Genomic DNA, 26,744 nt, shown 5'->3' on the forward strand with positions numbered 1-26,744 from the left:
CTGTGAAATTACACAACTTTTATGGCCCGCTTTGCGTCAGCTACGTGTACTTACGTCGAGTTTTGATTGGTTCTCTGGATTTTCTGTGTCCTCTATGATTGCCCATTGTGGTTACTTTGGTTTTGGTTTTACGTCACTCAATTGAAAACCGCACTTATATATTTTCAATTCTGGTTGGTTTTCATCACGTGATTTCTGCTGAGGTGTAGCTTAAACATGCTTACGAAAGTTGGCCCTTTTTTTGCTGACGTACTTATCAAGAACTGATTCTTTCGATTGTTTTTTGCACGCACAGAACTTCAGTCATGAGCTAAGCCGTGCAACATATTCCTAAATGAATGCTAAAGCACACCTTATCGTAGTGTTTTTTGACAGGTAACCAATTATACTGTATTTACAAGTAAATGGCTTGCTAAAATTGAAGAAAGCACTTAATTAAATTGAGGTTTCTATGTTGTCGGTGCTTTTTAGAGCCGACAGAGAGATTTTCTTGTAATTGAAAACGAGAAAAGAAGAAACTAAGCAGAATGATTGCCAACTAGTTGGTAACTTCGCATTTTGAGGACCTAAGGGTAATCGAGATGGAAATTTTTATCGATTGAAATGCGGAATTTCTCTTCTGGTAATACTTTAACACCTTTACGTCGCTGCTAACGTTTGCCTAAGGATCAATTTTCTTAATTCCAATTTATTGATTTTAACCCTTAATTAAGCGTGCTTGCTTTATGTGCGGAAAACATTGGTCATTCACACGAATACAACGTAATGTATTTCCAGAAACATCCTCAAATAAGGTAGATAACAAAAATTATAAAATACTAAAGCGTTAGATAAAGGCTTTTCAGACTTTTGATCGACTTACTGGTCATTATAGCCGTTATATGACGCCCACCAAATATAGTCACCGAGTGTGTTAGCGGGAAAGAGAGATGATTTTTATTTTGGCCATATTTTGTGGTCACTTTTCAACGCATATTCACCAGGTGGGTGATCCATCATCTGGTATCAAAATGTGAGCTCGTGGGAGAAGTGCTTAATAAAGCATGGAGGGAAATATGTAACGCACGAAACGAGATTCTTTGATGAAATAACACTGCCTCGCCCGATTATAAATGTTTCATACGCAAATAGCGCAAAACGTCCATTCATTATTAGCTGGAGGGTAACATGGGTGGATCCAATTTATTTTAAACATCCGTCGGGCCATTAACATTAAAGGTGGTAAAATACAATCAATATTGATTAATACCTAATGATTCTTTAAAAGATAACTCAAGAAAAATAACTTACGATGGAATAACTTTTAGTTACTAATAATACCAGCTGATGAACAAATAGACTTGAAATAAACTGTTATCTTTGAAATTTAAGCTTTTTTTTTTTCAATGCCTAAAATTTTCTACCCCATGCCAAAAAAGGTGAAAAAATTGAACACGAATTGTGGGCGTACCTAAGCAGCCACAATTATGAACGGAAAATATTTTCATGTTTTTTCATTTTCTTCCAGCCAGGGGGCTGAGCATTGTGATGCCAATACTTCTTAATCTCATCGTTATATAAATTGCGCGGTTAAACGTCAGAAACGTCTAATTAGTTGGCATTGAAGCCTTGGCCTTCAGACTTTAAAAGGCAGAAAACGCGACACTGCGTGTGTTTTAAAGTGCCGACTCCTCTCTTCGACTGAGGCATATCCAGAAGGTAAATATTATCAGTCAATTCAATTCTACAACATTTGAACATATTTTTAAATCGCTGAGTACGTACATACACAATATTCTTGTCGGCGTTGAAATTGTAATTGAAACATATATTGCTCTGCTATTGTTAAATCTCCTGAGCAACCATTGTTCCGCTGCAGCTTTGAGGCATACCAGCCGGTTCCCAGTACTATCTGGTGTCTATAACAAAACGCGCACAGTGGGACTGAAACAGTGTGCTGTCTCGTGTTGAATGACACACAATGTCTCCAAAGCTGTTAATATCTTCAGCCCTGGTAGTAGTTATTCTCCAAAGCGGGTAAGTTGTCACTTATTAAAGATAGAAAAAAAAAAAAAAAAAAAAAAAGAAAGTTAGTGAAATTATTTCATTTTTTTCTAAATCATACAGCCTTTAACTGCTATCCTAACCTAACCTTAATGCGCATTAAAGCAAATTTCGGTGGCTTTTCAAGCCTTTTTGAATGCATTATTCACACTAAAACATTGTATAACATCTTCTTTTAGAAGATTAAAGCCAGACATGTATAACGTAAAGTAAGTACAGTATTTTGAAATCTAAAATTTTTACCCACAGAAATTCACACAGTATTACACAATTAATTTCACGCAAGTCGATCCTTTTAGAGTCGATTTTAGAGCTTTGCCAATTTAATGAAAAATTTGCAGCTTCCAAAAATTAACGGTAATAATTTAAATTTAAAATTTGCTTTTTGGATTCTAGTATCTGATGAGGACTTGGTGACATAATACACGGAAATAAGTATAAAAAGTATGAGTCATCTGTTTTCGATAGATTGTATGAGGAAGTTCTTTTTCGACTTTTTTTGGAGCCCCTAAAGGATTTTATTATTTGCCATTATGTTCTAATGTTAGAAGATGAAATATGTTTGGCTTGGCTGCAATTAATAATGTATCAGTCTTCCACCAAGCATAATAAATACGCGTTTATTTTTGCATCACAACTGCGGGACTTTCGAGCAAATTCACAGACGTAATATATATCATCGGTAACTCCTGTTTCAAAAAAACAATAATGCCAAATTGCATTAGGGTTCCCTTAGGAAGGCCTTCCAAGCTCATTTCAATATTTTATGGCGGCGCCAGCTCTTCATATTTTAAGTAAGAAATTGGTCTACGCCTCTTGCAATCTGGCTCAAAGGAAAGTCAAGATTGCAATTTAGGTTAGTCGGCAATTGCATTTTAAAGGAAGTGTTTTTTTGATTTTGTCGGTAACAGCTAGCTAATCGTATTTTGATTTGGAAACGAAATTACAATTCGTTATTTTTGTTTTTTTCAAAAGCAACTTCACGATAAAATTAACTTGAAAATCTAGAGGTTAATATTTTAAAACAAGTTTAAAAGAAAATAGAAAACCCCTTACGGTGTACTGAGTGTTGAATGTTACAAATGCGGAATTAATAAGCTTGAACTTATGATTTAAGTTTAATTTCAATACAGTTTTCACACACATCTTTAGTTTTGGTGTCAACGGGTAATGAAACGTTTGAGAGAAAGGTATTGAGATCAATTATAAACTACACCAAACAAAGTTGTATTATATCTAAGCCCAAGTAAAGATGTAACGATACGTGTTAGGCCTGTAGGGTGGTTTTACCAGCACAAGCGAGCTCGGTAAGTATTGGGTCTGATGACTGGAAGACTTCGCGAGGGCGAGGGAACTGAAGGACGAGCAAAAAGGGTTTTGCTAGCGACGACACTGCACGGGAAAGGGGAAAAACTCTGTAGAGCTGACCGCTTGGCGGCCGGCACTCGTTACAAGATGCCAGAGGTACAGGGTCTAGTTTCTTAGTCCCAAGAAGCGAGGAAACGGCAGTAAACACTAAGACTTCTTCTGGAACACAGCAACTTCTTTAATGTAGAGTAAACTTCATCGATACTTCATAGCTAATACACGCGTGTAGAATAAACGTTGTAATCGATTTACAACAATTTTCGCGTTGCTTATATATCATGTAAGGTAAACACAGGTGTTCGCTTATACAAATGAATACAAGACTTAAACGGTAAGACACGTGCAGGTTGATAACTACAGAACATCCGATTGTTTAGTCCAATCGTCATACGGAGTAACAAAGCCTACAGCTATCTGGATTCTAGCAAAAAGTCTTAGTTGAGCTTTTGAAAATGCGCGTGTTGTCTTCTGCACATTGCTGTACCAGAGCAGATGGTCTTTTGATATGCAAAGTCTTTCTTATCTAACAATATATCCGGGATTATGAAACACCAGAATACGAACTACTATCCTTGAAATACTTTACCTTGCTGTTGTTGAGGTGATATCCATCACTTCAGATACATCCAATATCTTCCTCAAAATGACACTTAATTTGTCCCCTTTCGCATTTTTTCCTGTCCTGTTATTTTCTGCCAAATGCAAATGTAGGCTGAACATATTCGTGTGTACATTCTTTATAGATTATATTACAGCAGGAGCCATAATCGGGGATGGAGACCGCAAGTCTTGGGATCCGCGCGCACCCATGATATGGGACAATTTTTCTATTTTTAGAACAAATTGCGCCATCCTGACGTCATATATCCGCGCGGATCCACGCACATGTCGGGGGCTCTCGCGTGGATGTTGTCACGTTCCAGATTTGTCACAGCGATGACAGGGAATAAGGCAGGAAATAAGAATCAGGGCTCTTATATGTAATTTTATGCGCTGGGCTAGTGGAAAAGGTGAGTTTTTCAAGGTCGAAAACAAGACTTTTCGCGCTGTGAATGAATAATATTTTCTCGCGCTAGTGGTGCAAGTAAGATTTTGCGTTTGTTCTGTAAAGAAAAGTTATGTAAGAAAACTGTTAACTCTGGTATCGAGTTAATTTGTGAGTTTCCCAAACAATGCTTAATCCATAACCAAACCCTGTTTTTGATAGTTTCTTATTGTTTCTGTTTGTTTGGCGAGTTTGCAAAAGTTTTTGAGAGGAAAGTCTGACACGTACAAGTAGCTCATTTGCATAGTGCAGCGCGTCCACATTCAAATCCGAGTCGGTGTTTTCAGCAAATCTTGACAAATATTTCTTTCGTTATCGTTTGTGCTGAGATGCTGCAACAATTTTCACCAACGCCAAAAGGCTACTAACATCATGTGTGTTTATTTAACATCGTGAAATTTTACACTGCGAAAATAAAATACACAAGGAGTTTTGATAACCCAACCAACAAAATCGAAATCGTTATTCGAGTTGATTACAGAAAGCATTATCGAAACTTTGCTGATTATTTCTTCTGTACTCACATATTTTCAGCTAAGCTTTTTAATATGTTCTCAAACATTTATCAACCTTAAACATATTTAAAAACTAGAGATATTATATGAGTTCGATGTACGTTTTCACACGAAAGTGTGGAGGCCCAATTTGTCATGTTTTACTTACTGTAGAAAACACGCATTGGCCGGCGCTGTTATTCATCGACAACAGAAAAATTTATTGGATTTTTACACAAACAAAACTAAGCAGCATCTACAGACAAACTTAATTGTCACTTACTGGGCCTTGATAAAACATCAAGCGTTGCTTACGATTCAGGCCAAACTCAAACTTGCAGTTATTTAATTTTTACTTTTCGGTCAAGATAGACACTGGTGAAATCTTCGCAAGCGTGTGTCAAGAAGAGGGAAACTTTGAAGTCCTGAAACGCTGCCATATCCAAACATATCCAACTAGTTTTTTGCTGTGTTACGAAAAAGCTGTTAATCTTCACTATATGTGGAGTAATGTGGAGCTCTTGTAAAAGAAGCAGCGGAACACAACTTGGTCAGTGATATAAAGCGGCACATAACTAAATTCGACATTGCCTTACTTCACTCAAACTGGAGCAGTTTACGACGAAAATGCTGAAGTAAAATTCCAACAGACATGAACGTATTGAGTTGTGGGCCAAAAGCATCAAACATTTCGGAAATTTCGGACGCCATTTCCCCGCGCTACATCCGCAAAAATCCTCGCAGCATGTATGCGCGTGTGCCGCACATGATGGTGCAATTTGTTCTAAAAATAGAAAAATTGTCCCATATCATAGTGACAGCCCCAATACTAGAAATAGCGCGCGCTTACGGTCTCCGTCCCCGATTATGGCTCCTGATTACAGAGTATAAAAACATGCATTTCAGTTAAATAAAACGGATGCTACCAGGAATTAAACTATCAAATAGAGCTGTGTCTGTATCGTGTTGAATTGCGTACCATACTTTTCAGTGGTAAAGAAAAGTTCATTTAAAAACATAATGTGATTAATTTTTAGTACATTTCATTTTCTATCAGTGCGCAAAAGAAAAAATGTTCTTAAAAAAAAAAAAAATCAGCCATGAGTATATTCTTAACATGTCCTTAAAATTCCACCAATTTCAGCATCAATATTCGTAAATAAGAGATTGTTACAAAGCAAGAGTGTAATTCTTATAGAAAGTAATAAAAGAGAACTTAAAGTGCACCTAACCCCAAAATGTTTTTTTCGCTAAAACAAATCTAGACTTTATTTGAAGCATTTGGGCGAAGAAATTTTTGAATTTGGTTGAATCCTCGATTTTCTATGCCCTTTCAAAGTCGCGATTAAGTGTTTCACGACTGCGTTTTAGGGAGTCTGGGGCGGCGGTACCTGATGACGTCTACCCAGGAACCAAACACAATAGCGCCTCAGTCAACTCTCTGTATTTGCTCGAGAAAAATAGAACGCAAAACTAATCGTTCCGATGTATTTTGGGACTAAAACGTCCAAGTTTTGTCTCAGAATCATTTCTTTTTCGTCACTGGAGTCAGAGTTAAGTTTCGATTCGGAAGGCTCCGAAATAAACTTCGATTGAGCACGTTCGACAACTGTGAACTCACTGCTTAGAGCTTTGAGAGCAATTTACAATATTTCAAGCGACGACGGGGAAGACGTCTTTGCGTACGAGCTGCTTGTATATTAGGAATGGAAAGCTAGATACGAAGTGGAGGAGCAGGCAAACGAAAAGCAGGAAAGAAAACTCACGGACTGCTTTGGATGGTAATTTCGTCAACTAAACATAAGATTCCCACGCGTGTTTATAGCCCGTTTACATTTGTCCTTACCGAGAATGTATTTTGTCAAGGTTCTGTTAAATCCAGTTTGTGTTTTACTTTCAGTTGAATGCTTCATTTTTATAAGAGCGGCGTACGTGTTGCAGTTTTCGAGACTTGATGACCTCCAAAACATTGGCTTCGATCGATTGAAAATCGTATTGTTTGGACCTGTATTTTTGAAGCTGCGGGAAGCAAGGCGGAAGGAAACATTTCATACAATTACCGATTTCACATTGTCACACGTTTTAAGTCGTAACTCCAAATAACCAATGTAAATTGTTCTCAAAGTTTACAGTGAAATTCGTCGGATAAGCGAAAAGGATGTGTTCCCTAAGCGGTCCGCACATGTTACGCGGTCATATTTTCGACGCTATTGCACAGAATCTTTGTCGCACTGCTGATTTCCAAACCTTCGAAAAACTCTGTGAGTCTAACAATTTTGTTATCATGTAATTCTAGAGTATTAATCTTCGACTTTCATCTAAATCGAAAGAGAAATAAGTGTTGGTTAGCGGCGTACAGTTGCGATCTATTTACATATCAGTATAACGCTTCTTGATCATGACCGGATCACACAACTTTGCCGGTTATGTTATAGATACTGCGGGATTGGAAGATATAGGTTGTAGGTAGTATTTCTACAAATTGCTGGTTAGCTTTAAGCAGAAAATTTAGGAAAATAGCGTTCGAAAGTCTGCGGAACAAATTCCAGTGAGAGTTCTTCAATGGTTCTCACAGATTCAGTTCGCTTGTTTCGGTTCGACAAAATCAACCATCGTTTACGTCTTTATTGCACCGTTAGCCGATCATCGTCAGTAAATTGTACAGTATATCTTTCTTTAAATCTGGAATATTGTTGCAACAGCCGACAGCACCTTTGGAAGGCGTTTCTGCGCACTTTTCGAATGTGTATTGCACCATCCTGAACGAAATGAGAGGAAATGAGATATCCAACCTTCCTGGGTAGACGTCACAAGAGCCGCTGGACCCATTCTCCTCAAACTCGATCGTGAAACAAAATGGCGGTGTTTTGGAGCTATTTTCGAGATTTCGTCATGGCACAGAAAAACGAGGATTTAACGGAATTCAAAAATCTTTTCGCAGAACTATTTCAAATAATAAGTAGATTCGTTCTAGCGAAAAAAAATTTTGGGGGTTAGGTGCACTTTAATCTTTATTGCTGTTACTTAATTAATTTAGTTATATGCATAAGAGATAGATGGTCCGCCTAGATTAGCACTTGCTATCCGCGGGCCAAATAACATGTAATTTTTTCAATGAAAGAAAATAAAGATTATTGTTGTTATTAACTTTTTTCACGCTGTCAGAAGCTCAGCAGAGAGAGCCGCAAACAAGACCACAGTACTAGAGCTGTTGTTCTCGAATTATGACAAGGATGTCAGACCAAACCAAGGAGGTATGTAACTCAAATGACCTGACAGAGTGGTTCTCAATTCAGTGTCGAAAGTAATCAGGCAATTACTTTGGTTCTGGTTTTGGTTTTGATTTTAGAGCTATTTTCAATTCAGTGTCGTAAAACCAAAGCCAAACCAATAACTTACCAATTAGACTACTCAGCCAATCTCAAACCGTAGTAAAACCAATGCAAAACCAAAGTATATTGTCTTATTTCTTTCGACACTCCATTGAAATTAAAACCAATCTCCTTCGGCTTGAGATTGGCTAAGTATTCCAATTGGTGAGTAATTGGTTTTGTTTTGGTTTTACGGCACTCAATTGAAAACTGCTCTAGACGACCTATTATTTCAAATCCCTGGCGCGTGAAAAGATCAATTCAGTATATATAATAGTGCAAAAGTATTGAAGCGAAATTTGCCGAATTTCGCACACTGTTTTCTCGAAATATCGCGATATTTCGTCAACGTTTCACCTTGGATGATCATGACACCTTGCTAAAATGTTGGCGAGATATCGGCGTTTCAAACGAAGTATTGGCGATATTTCGATAAGTCAAACGAAACTTCACACAAAAGAAATTTTTAATTTAGTCTTTGAATGTGGTTTCGACTACCTTTCTAAAACATTAGGCACAGTGGCTGGTACTCGATAACTTTCATTTTAAGACTAAAGAAAAGCAAACTAAACGTAGGAAAAAAAAAACTTTCTTACAGTTCCTTTAATTTCAATTTCAAAAATTCCCTAAATCTTCATGTTTCCATAACATTTTCCCAATCTCCTTCCTTCCCCACGGGGAATGCCATTTTAATTGCACGAAAGCTTACAGAGATGATTAGAGAATAATTCTAGAACGTATGAAAAACAGAAACGATGCCTGCCGCATAATAGATAATATGATAAGAGTGATAATTATACACTGAAATTTTTTCAACAAGCAGTTTCCATTGCGACTTATTATTAATAATACGACCCATACCAACTTCACTTTATAAACTTACAAACATTTGTATCATATCCGGCAATCTTTTCTTCCAGTTGGGCCGTTGTTAGTGAAAGTAGACTTGTATGTGGAATCATTCGCGAACATTGCCGAGGCCAACATGGTAAGCATTTTGATCGCTACAGTTCAGTTTTTAAGCAAGTGTTTTTCTTCGGGTCGCCTTTCACCGCGCGCCCAGTGTCTCTACAGTTTCGCCTTTGCCGTTTCTGGCCAGTTATGTTTGGAATCTTATGCAAAAAGCAAGGTCATATCATTTGCAAGACAGGTGGTAGTTCTGTATTTGCAATTTGGGGTCTAAATACAGGGGTACCCGTTAATCCAGTCACCAACGGGCCTTCAAAATCTGGCCCTAGTAACGAGGTGGCCGTATTAACCGGGTGGCCGTAAAGCGGGGTTCCACTGTAGTAGGGGATCGTACAAATTTAGTTTCCAATTTCTCGACAGTATTTTAAGTGTTCATCAGCGGGAGGTTGACCTCTGCTAAAAGTAATTTAGGATTTTTATATTTAAACTCTTTCACTTGTCAAAACTGACATGTCTTGATTTTTTATGAATTGTTTGCAAAGTAACTTTTAGAGGTAAACATGCAGACAAAATTAACAGCGGGGCACTGTATTGTCATTTACGTGTGTATCTCAAGTATATGATGTGCCGAATTTAATTTATTATTGTTAATTTATTGTTAATTTAAGTTATTATACTTGGACTCCGCTATTTCGAACTCTCAGGGGAAACGAAAATTAGTTTGAAATAGAGGGAGTTTGAAATAGGCGATAATAAATCCAAGGAAAATGGTTTGGGTTAAAATTTACTGGGAATTCGAAATAACCTAGTTCAAATCGGTGGGGTTCAGCTGTACTTGGAAAATTAGATTCTTTGTTTCACAATTTGTGGTATTTCAAAATTTGCAATAAAACTAATATACCACAGTACGAGTCACTGTTCACTGTAAATAAAACATCATAAAGTGTTCTGCACCTTGATTCGAGTCATTGTTAACTTAGGTGTTTTAGTGTACTAAGCTTTTTATAGGAATGATGATTTAATATGAATCGTTGGTTAACATGAATCTTTGGTTGTTTTCCATTTACCCCAAAATTCCGGAAAGTTCGGTCAGACTGGAAATGGTAAGACAATTTTGGCTCGACCGACCAGGGAATTTTCAAAATAAACGAAATGTCTCGAAAGGTAGTCCAAAAATTTCCAACAGAAATATCCGAGTGGAAAATATGCTTACCATTTGCAATGTTTCACCATCATCTTGAAATTATGTTCAGGTTGAAGTCGTTCTAGTCTCTCTCTCGGTTAAATGTTTTCTTTTTTGTTTGTTTGTTTTTTTTGAGTAAACGGTAAATGGCCAATCCGAACGGAACTTACCATCAGACATTTTTGCTTACCATTTGCATCAACCGTTGACGAACCAGTTTCTCCGTGTAAATGGTAAACAAACTTCGTTTCTTTCTCCGTGATAGGAGTATGCCATATTTGGTTATTTTCGTCACTACTGGACTGACGAACGATTAGCGAATAAATCCCAAGACACCATACAGCTGAAGGGGTCCACTGTAGAGCATGCGTGGACTCCAGACACTTACATCAGCAACGCCAGACAATCGGATCTTCGACTCAAGGACTCGGAAGCGCAAAGCGCCTTTTTCGTCTACCCAGATGGGTCAGTTTTCTACTCTAAGGGGTGAGTTTAGAATTTAAATAAACGGGCTTGAAATATACTTAGTCGAACTTGTGAGACACCTGATGGGGACAACGACACAAACACGAACCTTGTATCTGGTAACGCGTACATCGCGCTACGTTGGCGTATCTCGTGCTAGTTTTAGCGTTTATCGCGCTGGCCTCAAGTGACTCGCGCTGGTCGCGCTGGTTTCGCGTGACACGCGCTAGTCTCGCTCGTCGCGCGTGTATCGCGCTTGATGCGTCAGAGCCCTGTCTTTTACTCCTCCATGTTACCTTAAAAGGTAAGAGTTATTTGGTGTATTATATAAGAAATGAATTAGTGTTTGTCGTCTTTTGCAGGGTGAAGATTGTGGCTTCCTGCGAAATGAAGTTGGTGAATTTTCCAATGGACACGCAGCAATGTTTACTAACGCTAGGAAGCTGTAAGTTCTGACCTATAACGGAATGATAGTAGAAATGAAAAATTTCATTTATTGATTACATTCGTTATTTTTTCCATTTATTTCTTTGGTGTTTTTATATCTTAGTAAACTACTATTTTACGTTTCCCTTCGTTTCCAAGGTAATTTTGCACGTGGCTAAAATCACTCAAAATGCCGTGACTGAGCTTCTTTAAGGGTGGATACAGGTTTTGTAATATGGACGAAGGTGGCTAGGAGCAAATATAATACTTATTTATTAGTTATTTTAGCTTAGAAAAAACCTGATTTATACACCTGTCTAGTTTGCTTGTTAGTCCATCACTACCCTCAAAAAAGAGCAAACTGGACTCTAATATCTCTAGTAAGCAATCCAGGCAGCGTTTCAAATTGAAGAAAACTTTCCATTCAGCTGGTTTCGTTTTTCTGAGAAGGGTCTTCATACTACAGGCCGGATTAGAAATGTGCATCTCCTGTACGTTAGGGAGGTGCGGTGGCTTCATGGTTAGTGCGCTCTTCTCCGGATCGAGCGCTGGCCGGAGACATTGCGTTGTGTTCTTGGGCAAGACACTTTACTCTCACAGTGCCTCTCTCCACCCAGGTGTATAAATGGGTACCGGCGAACTTAATGCTGGGGGTAACCCTACGATGGACTAGCATCCCATCCAGGGGGGAGTAGAAATACTCCTAGTCTCTTCATGCTACAGAAACCGGGATAAGCTCCGGCCAGATGGGCCACTTGGCTCGTATGCAGACTTTTCCTTTCCTGTACGTTAGGGACCACGGCTTTTCTGTTGAGAGTGTCTAAATGCATAGTTAATTGGAAAATTCATTTGGTTGCGTTTTAGACGGCCACAGCAATAAAGATGTCATTTATAAGTGGAAGAACAACACCATAGTAGTTGAGAAGAAATATATCGCTCAGTTTGACATGAAGGATGTTCAACTGCGTTCAGATTTTAAGTCCTATGTGTCAGGTAAGTCACTTTATGTAAGGCTTAACTGTAATGGCCTTGAAGGTGAAATGACTTGGCGCGCCTTGAAATTTGAATTGACCAATCAGGATTCCGTATACGGGAAGAACTGTTCTGTCCTGACGTCATGTATGTTACAATGTTACAGGAAAGGCCTAGATGTTGGGTAACTTTTCTTACTGAAGACGAAGAAAAAGAATTATGATTTATCTCTTCTTCCTGTCTGTCAAAAATCAAAGTTTGCGCGCTTTCACATTGTATCATATCCTGCTAAATGTCGTGAGAGGTCCATGTTGTGCACGTAAAAAATGGGAGAGAATCAGGGAGTTGAAAGTAAATATCCCGTAGTATATTTATATTTATTTTTAATTTTTTTCTAAAACCAAAAATAAAAATGACTACTCTACACTGCAAAACCTCCTTCTTTTCGTCTATTACTCTTCGAGGGAACCCTTTTCAGACTCCCCAACCTCTCACCCTTCCCAACCCGTTCGGCTAGTCCCTTTCCCTAGTCCTTATTCATGCCGCTTGCACTCCTCGTTTTCCTCCCATCCAATTCTCTCCCTGAGCACTCAGGATATATTTCCCCCCCTTTTTTCCCATTCTAGCCCCATTCTACCCCTAACTATCTCCTAATTTTCCTATGTTATATCCCTTATTATAGCTCCCCCTAACTCTCCGAGTGGTTCTTTCCCTTTCCCTTATTATTTCCCTAATTCACCCAGACTCCGCGATTTTTTTTTTTTTTCCTTTTTTTGTTTTTTTTTTGTTTTTGAGATAATTTCTTTTTGACATTCCCCACCAGGGCTCGAACCTGCGACCTCCCGCTCTGAAGTGAATCCCCTTATCCACTACACCACGTCTTACTTGGTTGAAATCTTACATTAATTTTTATGGTATAATAAGTTATTCGTCCCAGGCCCAACTCTACCCAAAATCCAAGGAAATTAATATTTCTAAGGCAATTCTTTGATCAAGGGCTAGGTTTTCTTTTACCTTTTAAAAACTTCTTTAAAATAAAGACACGATTACTTTCGTAAGGAAACGGAACATTTCAGTTTTCTACCAGTTTCATTTCCATACGGTTAATCAAATTGCTGCCTCGCTCTGCAGGAAATTACACCCTACTTGTGGTGACTTTCAACTTTAAACGACGCATCGGCTATTACATCAATCAAGTCTATGTCCCAGACACCCTTGTGGTCGCAATCAGTTGGATTGTGTTTTGGTTGGATCCGGACGACATGGGTGGCCGAGTAGGACTGGGCATTACTACTCTTCTTACTATAATGTTTCTGCTGGGTTCTGTTAATACGGCTCTTCCACGAGTCAGTTATACCAAAGCTATCGACTGGTATTTGATCGTCTCCTTTCTGTTTGTGTTTCTTGTGTTATTGGAATGTATTCTGGTGTACATATTGCGTCCGAGAACTAAACAATCCAAAAATCAAACTGGAGACAAGTCCGCAGATCTTGAGGGAGGCATGACAGAGGTAAGAACACTGGAGGGGATCTAGTTCACAAGGCTACTGGCTTGTTATTGCTGATGATTACGTTTAGTCCACTCCACCGTTTCAAAGCGTAGGCGTTGGGACGATTTACGTACACAGTGTGCCCCAGCCTTCACCGCAGGTCATGGGAAATAACCATAATGCTTTGCAGTTCTCGCGAAAGCAGGTGATAAAGAAAGGCCAACTGAACTAAATGAAGGTCAAGCTATGATAAATTGGCTCTGAGGAAGAAGCTAAGCGAACTGCAATATACAATAATAGTATAATCACTTTGTTAATACCTGCCCTTTCTTTTAACCTATCTCAGTCCTAAGAAAAATATCATTCAGTTATATTCGTATTTAAGAACTCTTTCACGCGGTCGCTGCTATATTACTTTTTACAATAACTCTCTAATTTCTCGTGCGCTGATTGGCCCATTTTTATCGTCAATGTAAGCACAGACGGAAAAAAATTTTGATTTATGCACGCTCTCAAGTTCAACTTTCAGCTGTCAAACTGTCGACCACTTGCCTGCGGTTCGTGGTTCCTCAGCCACTTTGACAATGTTATGATGCAATTTATCATCAGTAAGAGGACAGACGCATAAAAAACTGACGTCACTTTGTTAATTTGATTTTGGGCTCAATGAGCAATGAGTGCCAAAAAAATCGTAGCTATCAGTTTTTTGTTTTGTTTTGTTATGTTTTGTTTTGTTTGTTTTGTTTTGTTTTGTTTTGTTTTGTTTTGTTTTGTTTTGTTTTGTTTTGTTTTGTTTTGTTTTGTTTTGTTTTGTTTTGTTTTGTTTTGTTTTGTTTTGTTTTGTTTTGTTTTGTTTTGTTTATATAGTTTTGGCTTACGCGTCTATCGCTTGTGTTACAGATGTCACGTATGAAGGAAGACGAATATGAAGTGAATTTCGTTAAGAAACGAGGATTACTTAACTTGGAGAAGATTTTAAGTAACAGCGAGCCAGCAATTCCCCGGGACAATAATGGCGCTATGCCATTTCTACCGGAGAACAGGAATGACAATGAGATGGCTGACAGCGGACAAGAACAAGATCCGATAAAGTTCAAGAACAAAGGACATCGAACCTCGATTGCCAAAGCTATTGACTATGTGTCGCGTGTTCTCTTTCCTTTTGCCTTCATTTCTTTTAACATCTTTTATTGGTATCACTTTTTGAATGCCATGGAGATTAAAATGTCTTGATAGCTGCCAGACTGTTTTCTGAAACAAAAGGAAAACAAGCTGGACCGTAATTTGCAATCAAATATCCATTTCAGAAGTAGTCCTGTCATAGATTATTCTAATTGTTCATTTATTTAAAAGAGAAATAAAAAACGGCTGAAACTGGATCAAGACAATGGTCTCGCAGTGATTTCATAATTTCACCAATAACGGTAGAAACGCGTTGATTCATACATTCGGTCCTTTGTTCGTCCGCTTTGTCTATTTGTTTGTTTGATCGACTGAGTGATTGCAGCCGGCGGGGCCTTGGAAATGAACGAAACAAAGGTTGATTCTCGCTATTGTAACACTGGTCTCCTTCTTGAAAATATCCACTGGTAGGTCCCTAACTAAAACTGTTTGACTGCAGCAACTATCTACAACCCATCAAGAAGTTTTAAACTGGCTTACGAGGAGACATTTTCGGTGAATTCCTCCGTAATGAAACATATACATGTACATGCTCCTACGTTTAAAAAGCAAGAATTGTCGAAGCACTAATGCAAGGGTTTCAGTAAGAGATTGTTATAACAAGTGGATATATCTGACAATGAAACCAGGGTTGAATCCTGTGTTTTCAGAGTCTCCCTTTCCTGGCGCCAAGGCCCCGCCGGCTAAGAAAGACAGGCTGCCCTGGGACTCAACTTGAATTTGCATTGCAAATAATTCTTCGCTCCTTTTGCTTTGCACGAGGCGCTTGAAAGTTCGATTTTCTTCCTTCAAACGTTGCCTAATGCCTTGTCTATATTACGAGAAATGTTCCCAAACGTGTCCTAGACACAAAATTTTGCCGGTGGGACAAATTGGAGGGAAATTCGCTCAATTCAAGTGCCAGAAACGGCAAGTGAGCTCAAGATATCACTGATGTGTTGTCTTTGACCATCCTAGTAGGTATGTACAAGGAAGACTTTACGTTTTATTGCTACTTTTGAGTCTTTAAACGGTTGAAAAGATTTTACATGCTTTGAGACGTTTATTTAGCCAAAATAAGAGGCAGGTACAAAAGTCGGATCGGATCAGCTCGGACCGCCAGTCCGGGTCGGATCAACTCGGATCGACTCGGATCGACTCTGATCGACTCGGATCGTCTCGGATCATGAAAAGAGCATAAAATTAAATAAAATTGAAACTTTTACCCATTTGAAGGTTAAAATTCCGGTCAAAAATGAGCCAAATTAAAACGACTTGCGACGTTTCTCCGTCTCGTGCTGTGTAGTCAAGCCGTCATTTTGTATTCTAAGTGCCAGACCCGACCCGGACTGGCGGTCCGAGTTGATCCGGTCCGACTTTTGTAGCTGCCTCAAAACAAGTCGATATCTTGTGAATTAAAATCTGGGCAAAATTAAATCTTAGGGCCGCGGAATGTTTATATGTAAGCTTATATGTAGTTCAGCGGTTTATTACAGTTCTTTCGTAAAGGAAATTAAAATCTTAGATGGTTTTAGGTCATAATTTCACAATTGTCAGCTTACTTTGATGGCAGTCAGGTTTACTTCTTGCAACTAGCGTTGTATAAAAAGCCATATCTAGGAAAATTTGCATGGTTAGTCTGTAATTAAAGGTAGGGTGGTTGGGGGAGAGGGGGGGGGCTTACCCTACATGTATTTGGGACTGAAATCTATGATTTTTTTCTGCCCTATTTATGACCTGACCAAAAATTCGATACCCAATATAAGACCTTACCCTTAAGTCAATACCCTGTTTCAGACCTGTCTTATAATTAGTTTTCTAGTTCAGACCAATGTTAAAGGATTGTGAGGGGCTTTTGTTGATGCGCTTACTTGTAATACTATTGATAATGAAGAAAGAAGTAGCTTCTTCTTTAAAAAAAAAGAAAAAAGAAAAAAAAAACATACCCAGATCAAGACTACAGTGTAAAAACCATACCAATATGAGACCAAAATGGCCAAAATTGATACCTTATTTCTGACCAAAACAGCCCAAAAAACCATACCGTTTGGGGCTGCACGTACCTATATAGTCCTTGTTCCCTGGGAGGGTACAAGCTTCTAAGCTTTGTTTATTATAAGTCAAATTTTTAAAAATGAAACAGGAGTTTATAAAAAGTGACCTACATGTGTATCTGCACTGCTGCGTTTTGACAGTCAGTTTTACTTTCAGATTTTCTGTCTTAGCCTTGGAAATTATTAATATTTTAATTCAGTTCTTATCAGTAGCAGAAAGTGATGGGAAATGGCTTGTGCATATAACCTGGGCAAAGAGCCCCTGGTTTAAAATTTGGGAAGGACTATAATTACAGTAGATCAATAATGTTGTGGGAGGGGGATACATTGATTTTAACTAGACCACAGATAGTCACTCTTTCACTCCCACCTATTTCAATGTAAACAGTCATTAGTTTGTAGTATATTTACATGTACTTGATTGATTATATTATTGATCAATTCTTTGAACACTGTGCGTATACATGTTATGTTAGATAATCTTCATGAAAAAGTATACAGTATGTCGCTTATCAAAATGTCTGTATTACTTATCAGATAAAACATGAAGAACATGAGCATAAAGTGACAGGCCTGGAATGCTGAAAGACCAATGGTGGACGTCAGATAAAGCTATTGAAAAGGTAATTTTGTTTACATGCATGGAAGTTAGCAGCTTCAAGTAAATTATTTGTAGTACCAGTTAGAGTTATTTCTGTTGAGAATTGACAAAGGGGATAACACTATTATTGAACAATGACATCATTATCTTAGTGTAAAGATCCCAGGACTCCTGTATTACAGGTGTTAAACTTATCTTGTTGTAGTGTAACAACCCACTTGAAAGAACAACTTTACTACATTATCCAGCATGCTACTGAAGGGCAACCTTCAATGCTATATAGAGCTTTTTTAATGCTATTTTCATTGTTGCATGCAATAACTTCTACTCAAAAGTGAACAGCAACTGATGGGCCTTTAATTTAATTTTTTGATTTTCATTTATTATCAGGCAAACAAACTTGTAACAACATAGGACAACTAAGATCAATGGAGGAGTCAGATACAGCTAGATCAGGTTAGTTTATATTTCAGGTATCTGCAATCATCTTTTACATCATCATAAACTTTATTTACTGTACTCTCGAATTTAATACAGAGTAGCATTGCAGATATTCACAATTCACATTGCTTTTGTTGGCAAGAGTATGTTCATGTACACCAATAATTGTATAATTAAACTATTTTTATTAGTTTATTAGTTGTAATTCCATCAGTTGAATGTGCAATGCTAAGAAACAGTGAGAAATTGTAAGTACAATGTAACTCAACAATATATTTGTATCTCTTATCAGGCCAAACAAGAAACACATGCATGTACATGTAAACACCAACAGATCAGTGGAGGAAGTGAAATACGTCAGACATGGCAGGTCAGTCAAAGTTTTTCTTTATGACTAGTGGACTAGTGTTTTACTATCATTTTAATCACTTAGAAGAACAGGTACAGTGTACCGTTATAGGATGGAATTCAGTCTTAAGAAATTTGGTTAAATAGCACTCATCAATTGGTGTCAAGACTATGTAACTGCAACCTTTTTTGATGAGTCAAAAAGAGTTTGAAGTTCTTCGGCGTTTTTTCACAAACTGAAAGTGGTGCTTCTTTGCCTTACTTCAAGTAGTTAATGTGTACATGGCGATCTAGTCAATTTTGAAAGATTTCTAGTTTCTTGTGAGGTTTTAAAATGTTGATCTCTGTAAACTGAACAGGCCAGTGCCCGGGCTCAAAGTAATTATGTATTCTCTGCACTTATTGTGATATTTTGGGGTGGAGAGTTTTGAAAATTTGCTTGTACAATATTTCCTAGTTGCTGATTTTCTTTATATTCTCATCATTTGTCTGCTTGATAATGTATTGACGTGGTAAGGATAAAAAATATAGACAACTGACAGATGGCTCCTAAGTTTTACTGACAAATCATGAGCTATGATCTTAACATCCCTACATGCTTCAATCCCCACGTCCTAATTGACAACTGACAGATGATTCCAAATTTTAACTGACAAAATCATGTTTTGATCTCAACATCCTTACTGACAACTGAAGAAGCTAGTCATAAAAGGGGATAAGTGACGATTTTGGTTGCTTTTCTTTTTTCTTGCTCCAAATTAGCTGAAGTTTTGCATGTGGTCTTCAATGTAATAGAAAAATGTGGTTCTGTATTTTTGTCGCTGGTTTTTGCTTTGTTTTCGAGTTAAAACGTAGGCAAAAAACTTGGCTTTTCCTAGCCATGTCTTTAGGAGTTTATTTGTTGAACAGCAAACAGGCAGACTGTTTATAGTGTATGAAGTCAAAACCAAATCCCACAGCATATAGAGCGGAAATCTGGGAACGGATTGTTTACACCGGTTATTGTGACGTGAACACAACACGTGAATCGATCGACCGTCAAACGAAATGCTATCAAACAAAAAAGAGATGTGCCGCATTAGAGCTCTGTCAACTAATATCTTAAGCATTGTTTTAAAGTACCTTGTGTGCCTACCTGGTGGTTGAGAGGCATCATAAAGCCTCGATAAACCCGTAAGTCATCAGCACGTTTTAAAGAATCAAAATGTGTTCTGAAACTTCGAAGGCAGCTGATATACCGTAATCGTGTTATCGGCGTTCGAAGTCAGATCGAGCCAGGTAGCAAAGTCCAAGAGCAGTTCTTGCCCAAGAAAAATACCCTCTGGTGAGTTGTGGCCCATTTGCCAAGCGTTGCTAGCGTCAAAGTTTGGAAAGCGAGAACTGGTTTTAGAGTGATAAAATTTGCCTTGTATCGACCGCCATGTCTTCCCGCGCACCAGGTGTAAAGACCCTTCCCGGCATGCATTGCGATTACGTTCTGCGGACGTTTCTCGAACTGGTAACTAGATTTAAACATAATAATGGCCAGCAAGTGGCGATCGATTGTAACAGATCTGTGATCCAGTTTGCGTTGATTTTATTTCAAATCGGCATGATTTGTAGTGTTTTGAGCTTCTGGGATCAGGGGACATGCAGATGTATGGAGACCCGTACGTTGCGCAGAAGGGTTCATCTGTTAATCTGTCAGCCCTATTTATAGAGCGTTTTCACGTGGAGTCATCAAATTCTTAAATCCAAAACTAAACAGCCGCCAAAGTTGTTATCCTCATCAGGCATAAGAGGTACCAGCGCATTTTGAACTTGGAAGTTATGGCGGTGCGTGACATCAAGCTACGATCGCGTTTGTCGAAAACTATGTTTTATCTCGTGATTTTTTAGCCATTGAAGACGTTGCCGTATTTGAAAAAGTGTTTATTGAAATGTTTATTTGTTTCATTTTATTTTTATTTACACCTTTTTTTGACCTGAAATCAGCATTTTTGAGCTTATACGTTGCGTGAAATTACCATTTTCAGGAGCCCATCATGGGCTCCTACCATTTTGCTGTTTTCTAAGTGAAACCAACATCCTTGCCGTCACGCGTTAACGTCAAATTAACATTTTAACCTATTTAGACCTGAAATCAACATCATCGAGCTTATGCGCTGCGTAAAATTGACATTTTGCTAGTTTCTAAGTGAAACCAACATCCTTGCCGTCACGCGTCAACGTGAAATCAACATTTAAACCTTTTTTGACCTAAAAGCAACATTTTTGAGCTTATACGTTGCGTGGAATTGACATTTTGCTGGTTTCTAAGAGAAATCAACCTCCTTGCCGTCACGCGCTAACGTGAAATCAACATTTTAACCTACTTAGACCTGAAATCAACATCATTGAGTTTATGCGCTGCGTAAAATTGACATTTTGCTGGTTTCTAAGTGAAACCAACATCCTTGCCGTCACGCGTTAACGTGAAATTAACATTTAAACCCTTTTTGACCTAAAATCAACATTTTTGAGCTTATACGTTGCGTGAAATTGACATTTTGCCGCTTTCTAAGTGACATCAAAGTCCCTGCGGTCGCGGCGGGCCGATCCTTTGTTATGATAAACCGAGGCGAGACTTCGACTTATAACAAAGGCTTGGCTTGGTTATTATAACAAAGGATCGGCTCTGTTTATCATAACAAAGGCCCGGCTTCGTTTATTTGCAGCCTCGGCGGGAAAAGGGCGTTAGGTATTTTAATCAAAAGTGAACTTTGTCGAAAACGCTCCAAATTTCGCATAGAGTTTTGTTTAGGTATGTTTAGCAATGTCCCGTAGTTTTTGCGCTAAACCTTGCTTCGTTTTCAGGATATTGCGTATGCAAAAAACCACTCGGTTTTCCTAGCGGCGTCTTTATAAAGCGAAGCAAAAACCAGCGGCAAAAATACAGGAACACGTTTTTCTATTACATTGAAGACCACATGCAAAACTTCAGCTAATTTGGAGCAAGAAAAAAGAAAAGCAACCAAAATCGTCACTTATCCCCTTTTATGACTAGCTTCTTCAACTGATACATGTAGATGATTCCAGATTATAACTGACAAAATCAGGTTTTGATCTCAACGTTCGTCCTTACTGACAACAGATAGATGAATCCAAATTTTATCTGACAAAATCATGTTTTGATCTCAGCATCCTTACAGACAACAGACTGATGATTCCAAATTTTAACTGAGAAAATCATGTTTTGATGTCAATGTCCTTACTGACAACTGACAGATGATTCCAAATTTTAACTGAGAAAATCATGTTCTGATGTCAACATCCTTACTGACAACTGATAGATTATTCCAAATTTTTACTTGACAAAATCACGGTTTGATCTGAACATCCTTAGTGACAACTGATAGATGACTCCAAATTTTAAGTGACAAAACCATGTTTTGATCTCAGCATCCTCACTGACAAGTGATAGATGATTCCAAATTTCAACTGACAAAATGGTGTTTTGAATTGTCAACGTCCTTATTGAGAACTGAAAGATGATTCCGAATTTTTACTTGACAAAATAACGTTTTGATCTCAACATCCTTAGTGACAACTGATAGATGATTCCAAATTTTAAGTGACAAAATCGTGTTTTGATCTCAACATCCTCACTGACTACGGACAGATGATTCCAAAATTAATTTTAACTGTCAAAGTCACGTTTTGATCTCAACATCCTTACTCACAACTGAAAGAAGATTCCAAATTTTACCTGACAAAGTGATGTTTAGATCTCAACATCTTAATGCTGACAACTGATAGATGATTCCAAATTGTATGTGACAAAATCGTGTTCGACGTCCTAACTGAGAACTGATAGATGATTCCAAATTTTTAATGACTATGAAAATAATGTTTTGAGGTCAACCTTCTTACTGACATGTAAAGCCCAAAATGTTTCTGTTAGTTGTTGATGATTGTAAAACATACACAGGCTATAGAGATGAAATGACTCAATAAAACCATTACAGACAATTTTTGTCAATCATTTTATTAGACTGTAACTTGTGAAAGGTCAAAATTAGTTTCCAATACCAATTGATTAATCAATCGTTTAATAACGATCAAACTCACAACTTTTTTTTTTTATTCTGTGATTTTCATTGATTGCTATTGGCAATGGATATCAATCTTCATTTGATATCAATTATCAGTTTATACAATGTAGATTGACTACATGGTTACTGACAACTGACAGACTACAGACTCATTTTTTGATCTTAACTTGTTTTCTGACAACTTTGGGATGTCTCCAGATAAGTCTAGTTGAAAAATCATTTTTTAATATGAGCGGTCTTATTGACAATATTATCAATTGACTCCAAATTTTACCAACTAATCTTGCTATCATATTATCTCAGCATCCTTCTTACATCCAACAGATGGCCTCAAACTGTTCAGAGAAATCATTTACTGATCTGAACATGTTTCTTTTAACAACTGGTGGCTCGCTGAAATCAGGGAAAAGCAGAGCTTTTCAGTTTATACAATCAGTTTATACAATTTACATTGACTACATGGTTACTGACAACTGACAGACTACAGACTCATGTTTTGATCTTAACTTGTTTTCTGACAACTTTGGGATGTCTTCAGATAAGTCTAGTTGAAAAATCATTTTTTAATATGAGCGGTCTTATTGACAATATTATCAATTGACTCCAAATTTTACCAACTAATCCTGCTATCATATTATCTCAGCATCCTTCTTACATCCAACAGATGGCCTCAAACTGTTCAGAGAAATCATTTACTGATCTGAACATGTTTCTTTTAACAACTGGTGGCTCGCTGAAATCAGGGAAAAGCAGAGCTTTTACATATTCCCAAATGAGAAATTGTTTTTTGGCTGAAAAGTTTTTTTTTTTTTTTTTGTATATTCAAAGAGAAACTTGTTGGCAAATATCAGCTGAACTGTTTTATTCCATGAGACAGCAAGAACTGGATAATTATTGATTTTCTCTCTTTTTTTTTATTTATTTATTTTATTTTTTTTTTTTTTTTGCATTGCAGCTGAAATTTGTTGTAATATCTTCAAATGTTTGGGACTTATCTGATTCTCAGTTTTCTTCGAGGTGTTGTGACGTCGCCAGATAATTTGTTTTACTAAATTGGCAGAGCGGGAGTGTATTTATTGCTAAAGCGAAGCTTTTTAATGGTAATTGTGACAAAGGCTGGTTAATCTTCACTGGGGTTACTGTTTAAACAGCAACAACAGTTATTGAATCAAACGGTGTCGCAGGTGCATTGTTGCCTTAATTTTACCACTGGCACGTCTATTGTTTGCTTCGAAGCCTATGCTATGGTGTCTAGTAACCAATCTACAAATTTAACTTTATTCCTCTCCGTTTAAAGAGCAATGATAATCAAGAAGTACATCAAAGCCATGTAGTGTAGTTACTACAAATAACGTTGAGGTTTTCTGATCTTTAGCTTACAAAAATGATTGAAATCCAGTTACTCCTTACAAAATCAGTACATTGTCAAGTAAACAGGTGATGAGAAGAATGAAAATAATCATTACAGGAATTCTGTAGCTAATATATATCGGGGAGGATGAAGAAAGCCTCACGTAGTTTCAAAGAAAGTGAAAATACAATTCAAAGCTTTTGTATATATCAAACATTTAATTTTCCTTTCTTTTCTCAGGATTTCTCAGTGACAGGCAGACGATTGAGGGAAGATAAATGCAAAGACAAGACACTGGAGGCAATTTAAGAAGACAGGACACTAAAGACAAGACATAATTCATAAAGGACAAAAGTAAGACTGGGAGATTTTTTTTTACAGCCGAAAAAATAGGACGAGTAAGATAGGATTTTTTCGTGGACTAAACGTCAGGATCAGCGAAGTTTTCCATACAATTAAGTAAAACACGAAGGCTATCTATAAAAAGGGATCGGCCCAAAAAGAATATGTACAATTTGGTTTTATACGGAATTTCGTGGGCTCTGCCTTATAAATTGTAATCTAGTTTTAATCTTTTGCCTTTGTTTACGATGCGAGAACTTGGTGGATTGTGTGACGGAAGCGTACGTGACTCTTGAGTATCAGTGGTGTTGCGTTACACTAGCGGCCGTTGAGAATATGTTAATAAGGCTTTGTGCGGGAATTTCAATACACGGCATTGCAACAGAAGATTTAAGTGTTAATTTGGCAAATAAAGATTGCGAATTACCTTTTGATATTTTGTTGGCTTGCTTAGACAAACTGCAAGGCAGCAGTGTACCAAACGAAACTTTATTTTCATTATTTTCTAAGTTGGCAGTTAAAATACGGCAACATTTCCTGAATTTGAATAATTCCCGTGCAAAACTTAATAAGATATTCTCAACGGTCGTTAGTGTAGCGCAACACCACTGTTGTTCAATAGTCACGTACGTTTCTTTCATATGATTCACCGAGTTCTCTTATCGTGAGCTTCGAAATTCTTTGATTTTCCTTTAGGAGCAAATTTTTATAGTCAGCCTTCGTGTTTAGAATCACAGTTTTTTCCTCGTTCCTTTCACGGTTTCTTTCACGGACCAATTTCAGAATGGATTGTCTTGTTTATCCAAAATGTCTCGACCAAATACGATTTTATTCAAAGAAATTTTTCGTGAACCAGAATTTGCAAACAAAAAAAAATGTCAAGTTTATTCTGTCCAGTTAGTTTTGTACAAAATCAGTTGCTCTTCTTTATTAAATGTTTTCTGAAAAATTGTTTTGACTGCCTAAATTTACTCTAAGGGTAACCCTTGTCAAAATTTTTAATTTTCCCGCCAAAAAACTTAGAAAAAATACGGGCGCCCAAAATACGCATGCGCCCATTTTTTTTTAAAAAAATTACTTCTTGTTAACATCTGTTAAAAAATTTTAAAATTTTCCCGCCAAAAGACTTAGAAAAAATACGGGCGCCCAAAATACGCATGCGCCAATTTTCTTTTAAAAAAAATTACTTCTTGTTAACATCTGTTTAAAAAATTTTTAATTTTCCAGCCAAAAGACTTAGAAAAATACGGCGCCTAAAATACGCATGCGCCAATTTTTTTTTCAAAATGTAATTTAATTCTAAGTTACACTTAATAGTCAATAAATGTAATCTTTATTAGTAAGTAAATGGAATATTTCAAACAATAAAGTACTCACAACAAGCGTTTCATTTCAATTGTTTTATTCATCTTTAATTTTCTACTTACAATAGTTAATTAGTTAAGTGAAATTCAATTAAATTAATTACAAAGGTGTCATCAAAAAAGTTGCCCTGTATATACTAAGACTTTTGGCGGGAAAATTGGAAAACATTTGCACAGCGTTTCCCCTGACAACTTTTTCGACAAAAATTTTAAGGAGGTACCCCCTTGAATTTTTCCCGCCAAAGAAAAATTAACATATACCTTCTTGGTCACAAACTAACAAAAAAATTTTGATTCCAATCATTCGAGTTTACCAAAAAAAGCTAAAATTTTGAATCCAGTGGATATTTCTTTGTGATCAAGATGGTGTATTCTATGATGACATCTTGTTAAATAGTAAGCCGTTAGATAACAAGCAGCTAGAAACCTATTTACAGAAATGAGGCGAGCAAGTTAAAATATCTGCAACTGCCGCGTTTCTGCACAACATTGAGAGGGTGAAAACATTTCTAAATCGAAATATTTAAGAAAGTATATATAAGCAGGTGACTTAGCCCAGCTATATAAACTCTCTTAACTATAGCGATTCTAAAATGTAACCACCTTCTCAATGTTGTGCAGAAACGTTGCAGTTGCAGCCATTTTAGCTGGCTCGTCTCATTTCTGTAAATAGGTTTCTAGCTGCCAGTTCTTCACTGCTTAACTATTTAACGTGATATCATCATGCAACATATTTCAATAAGATTGCAAAGGCAAGCCACCCGATAACTCCTACGAGTTAAAAAAAAAAACGCGAAAACTTCAATCTAGTCCTAACGTATGAAAAATTTTAGAACTTCCGTCACCTTTAGCCGAGGTCAAAAACACAAAACCCGACAAATTATAGTCCAATTTAAAACAAAAAATAGTTCATGGCTTGCTTTGTAATCTTCTAGAAATTACTTCCAGCGAGGAGTTAAAGATTAATGTCTGGTTATCAAGCTTCAAGATGTATTACTATATGCCGTGTGGCTTCTTGTAAAACTTTGTCACTTGCAAACGAAAGCAATAACATTTTAGAAGAATCAGACAATTGAAAAGCAGAAGAGCCAATAGCAAATGTTTTGTGAATTTTTGTACGTAGCAAACGATAGCGATACAATTTGTGAAGAATCAAACAATTGGAGCTACGTGCATGATAATAACTATAATCGTGAACTCAAAGGATAGCGATAGAATTTTAGCCTATCAAACAGTTGGAGTT

General features: G+C 37.3%; 1 protein-coding gene across 1 annotated transcript; it reads left to right on the forward strand.

Moving 5' to 3' along the window:
• Positions 1–1,960: 1,960 nt before the first annotated feature.
• LOC145502230 (glycine receptor subunit alpha-3-like) lies at positions 1,961–25,521 on the forward strand. The gene is made up of 12 exons (XM_081481485.1): positions 1,961–2,016; positions 8,116–8,204; positions 9,242–9,309; positions 10,679–10,899; positions 11,241–11,323; positions 12,169–12,297; positions 13,408–13,787; positions 14,667–15,908; positions 17,519–17,604; positions 17,973–18,038; positions 18,316–18,393; positions 24,036–25,521. Exons 1-8 carry the CDS (start codon positions 1,961–1,963, stop codon positions 14,997–14,999), a joined length of 1,359 nt encoding a protein of 452 aa, XP_081337611.1. The 3' UTR covers positions 15,000–15,908; positions 17,519–17,604; positions 17,973–18,038; positions 18,316–18,393; positions 24,036–25,521.
• Positions 25,522–26,744: the final 1,223 nt, after the last annotated feature.

This window comes from Orbicella franksi, chromosome 11 (assembly GCF_964199315.1).
Source record: "Orbicella franksi chromosome 11, jaOrbFran1.1, whole genome shotgun sequence".
Taxonomy (NCBI): Eukaryota; Metazoa; Cnidaria; class Anthozoa; order Scleractinia; family Merulinidae; genus Orbicella; species Orbicella franksi.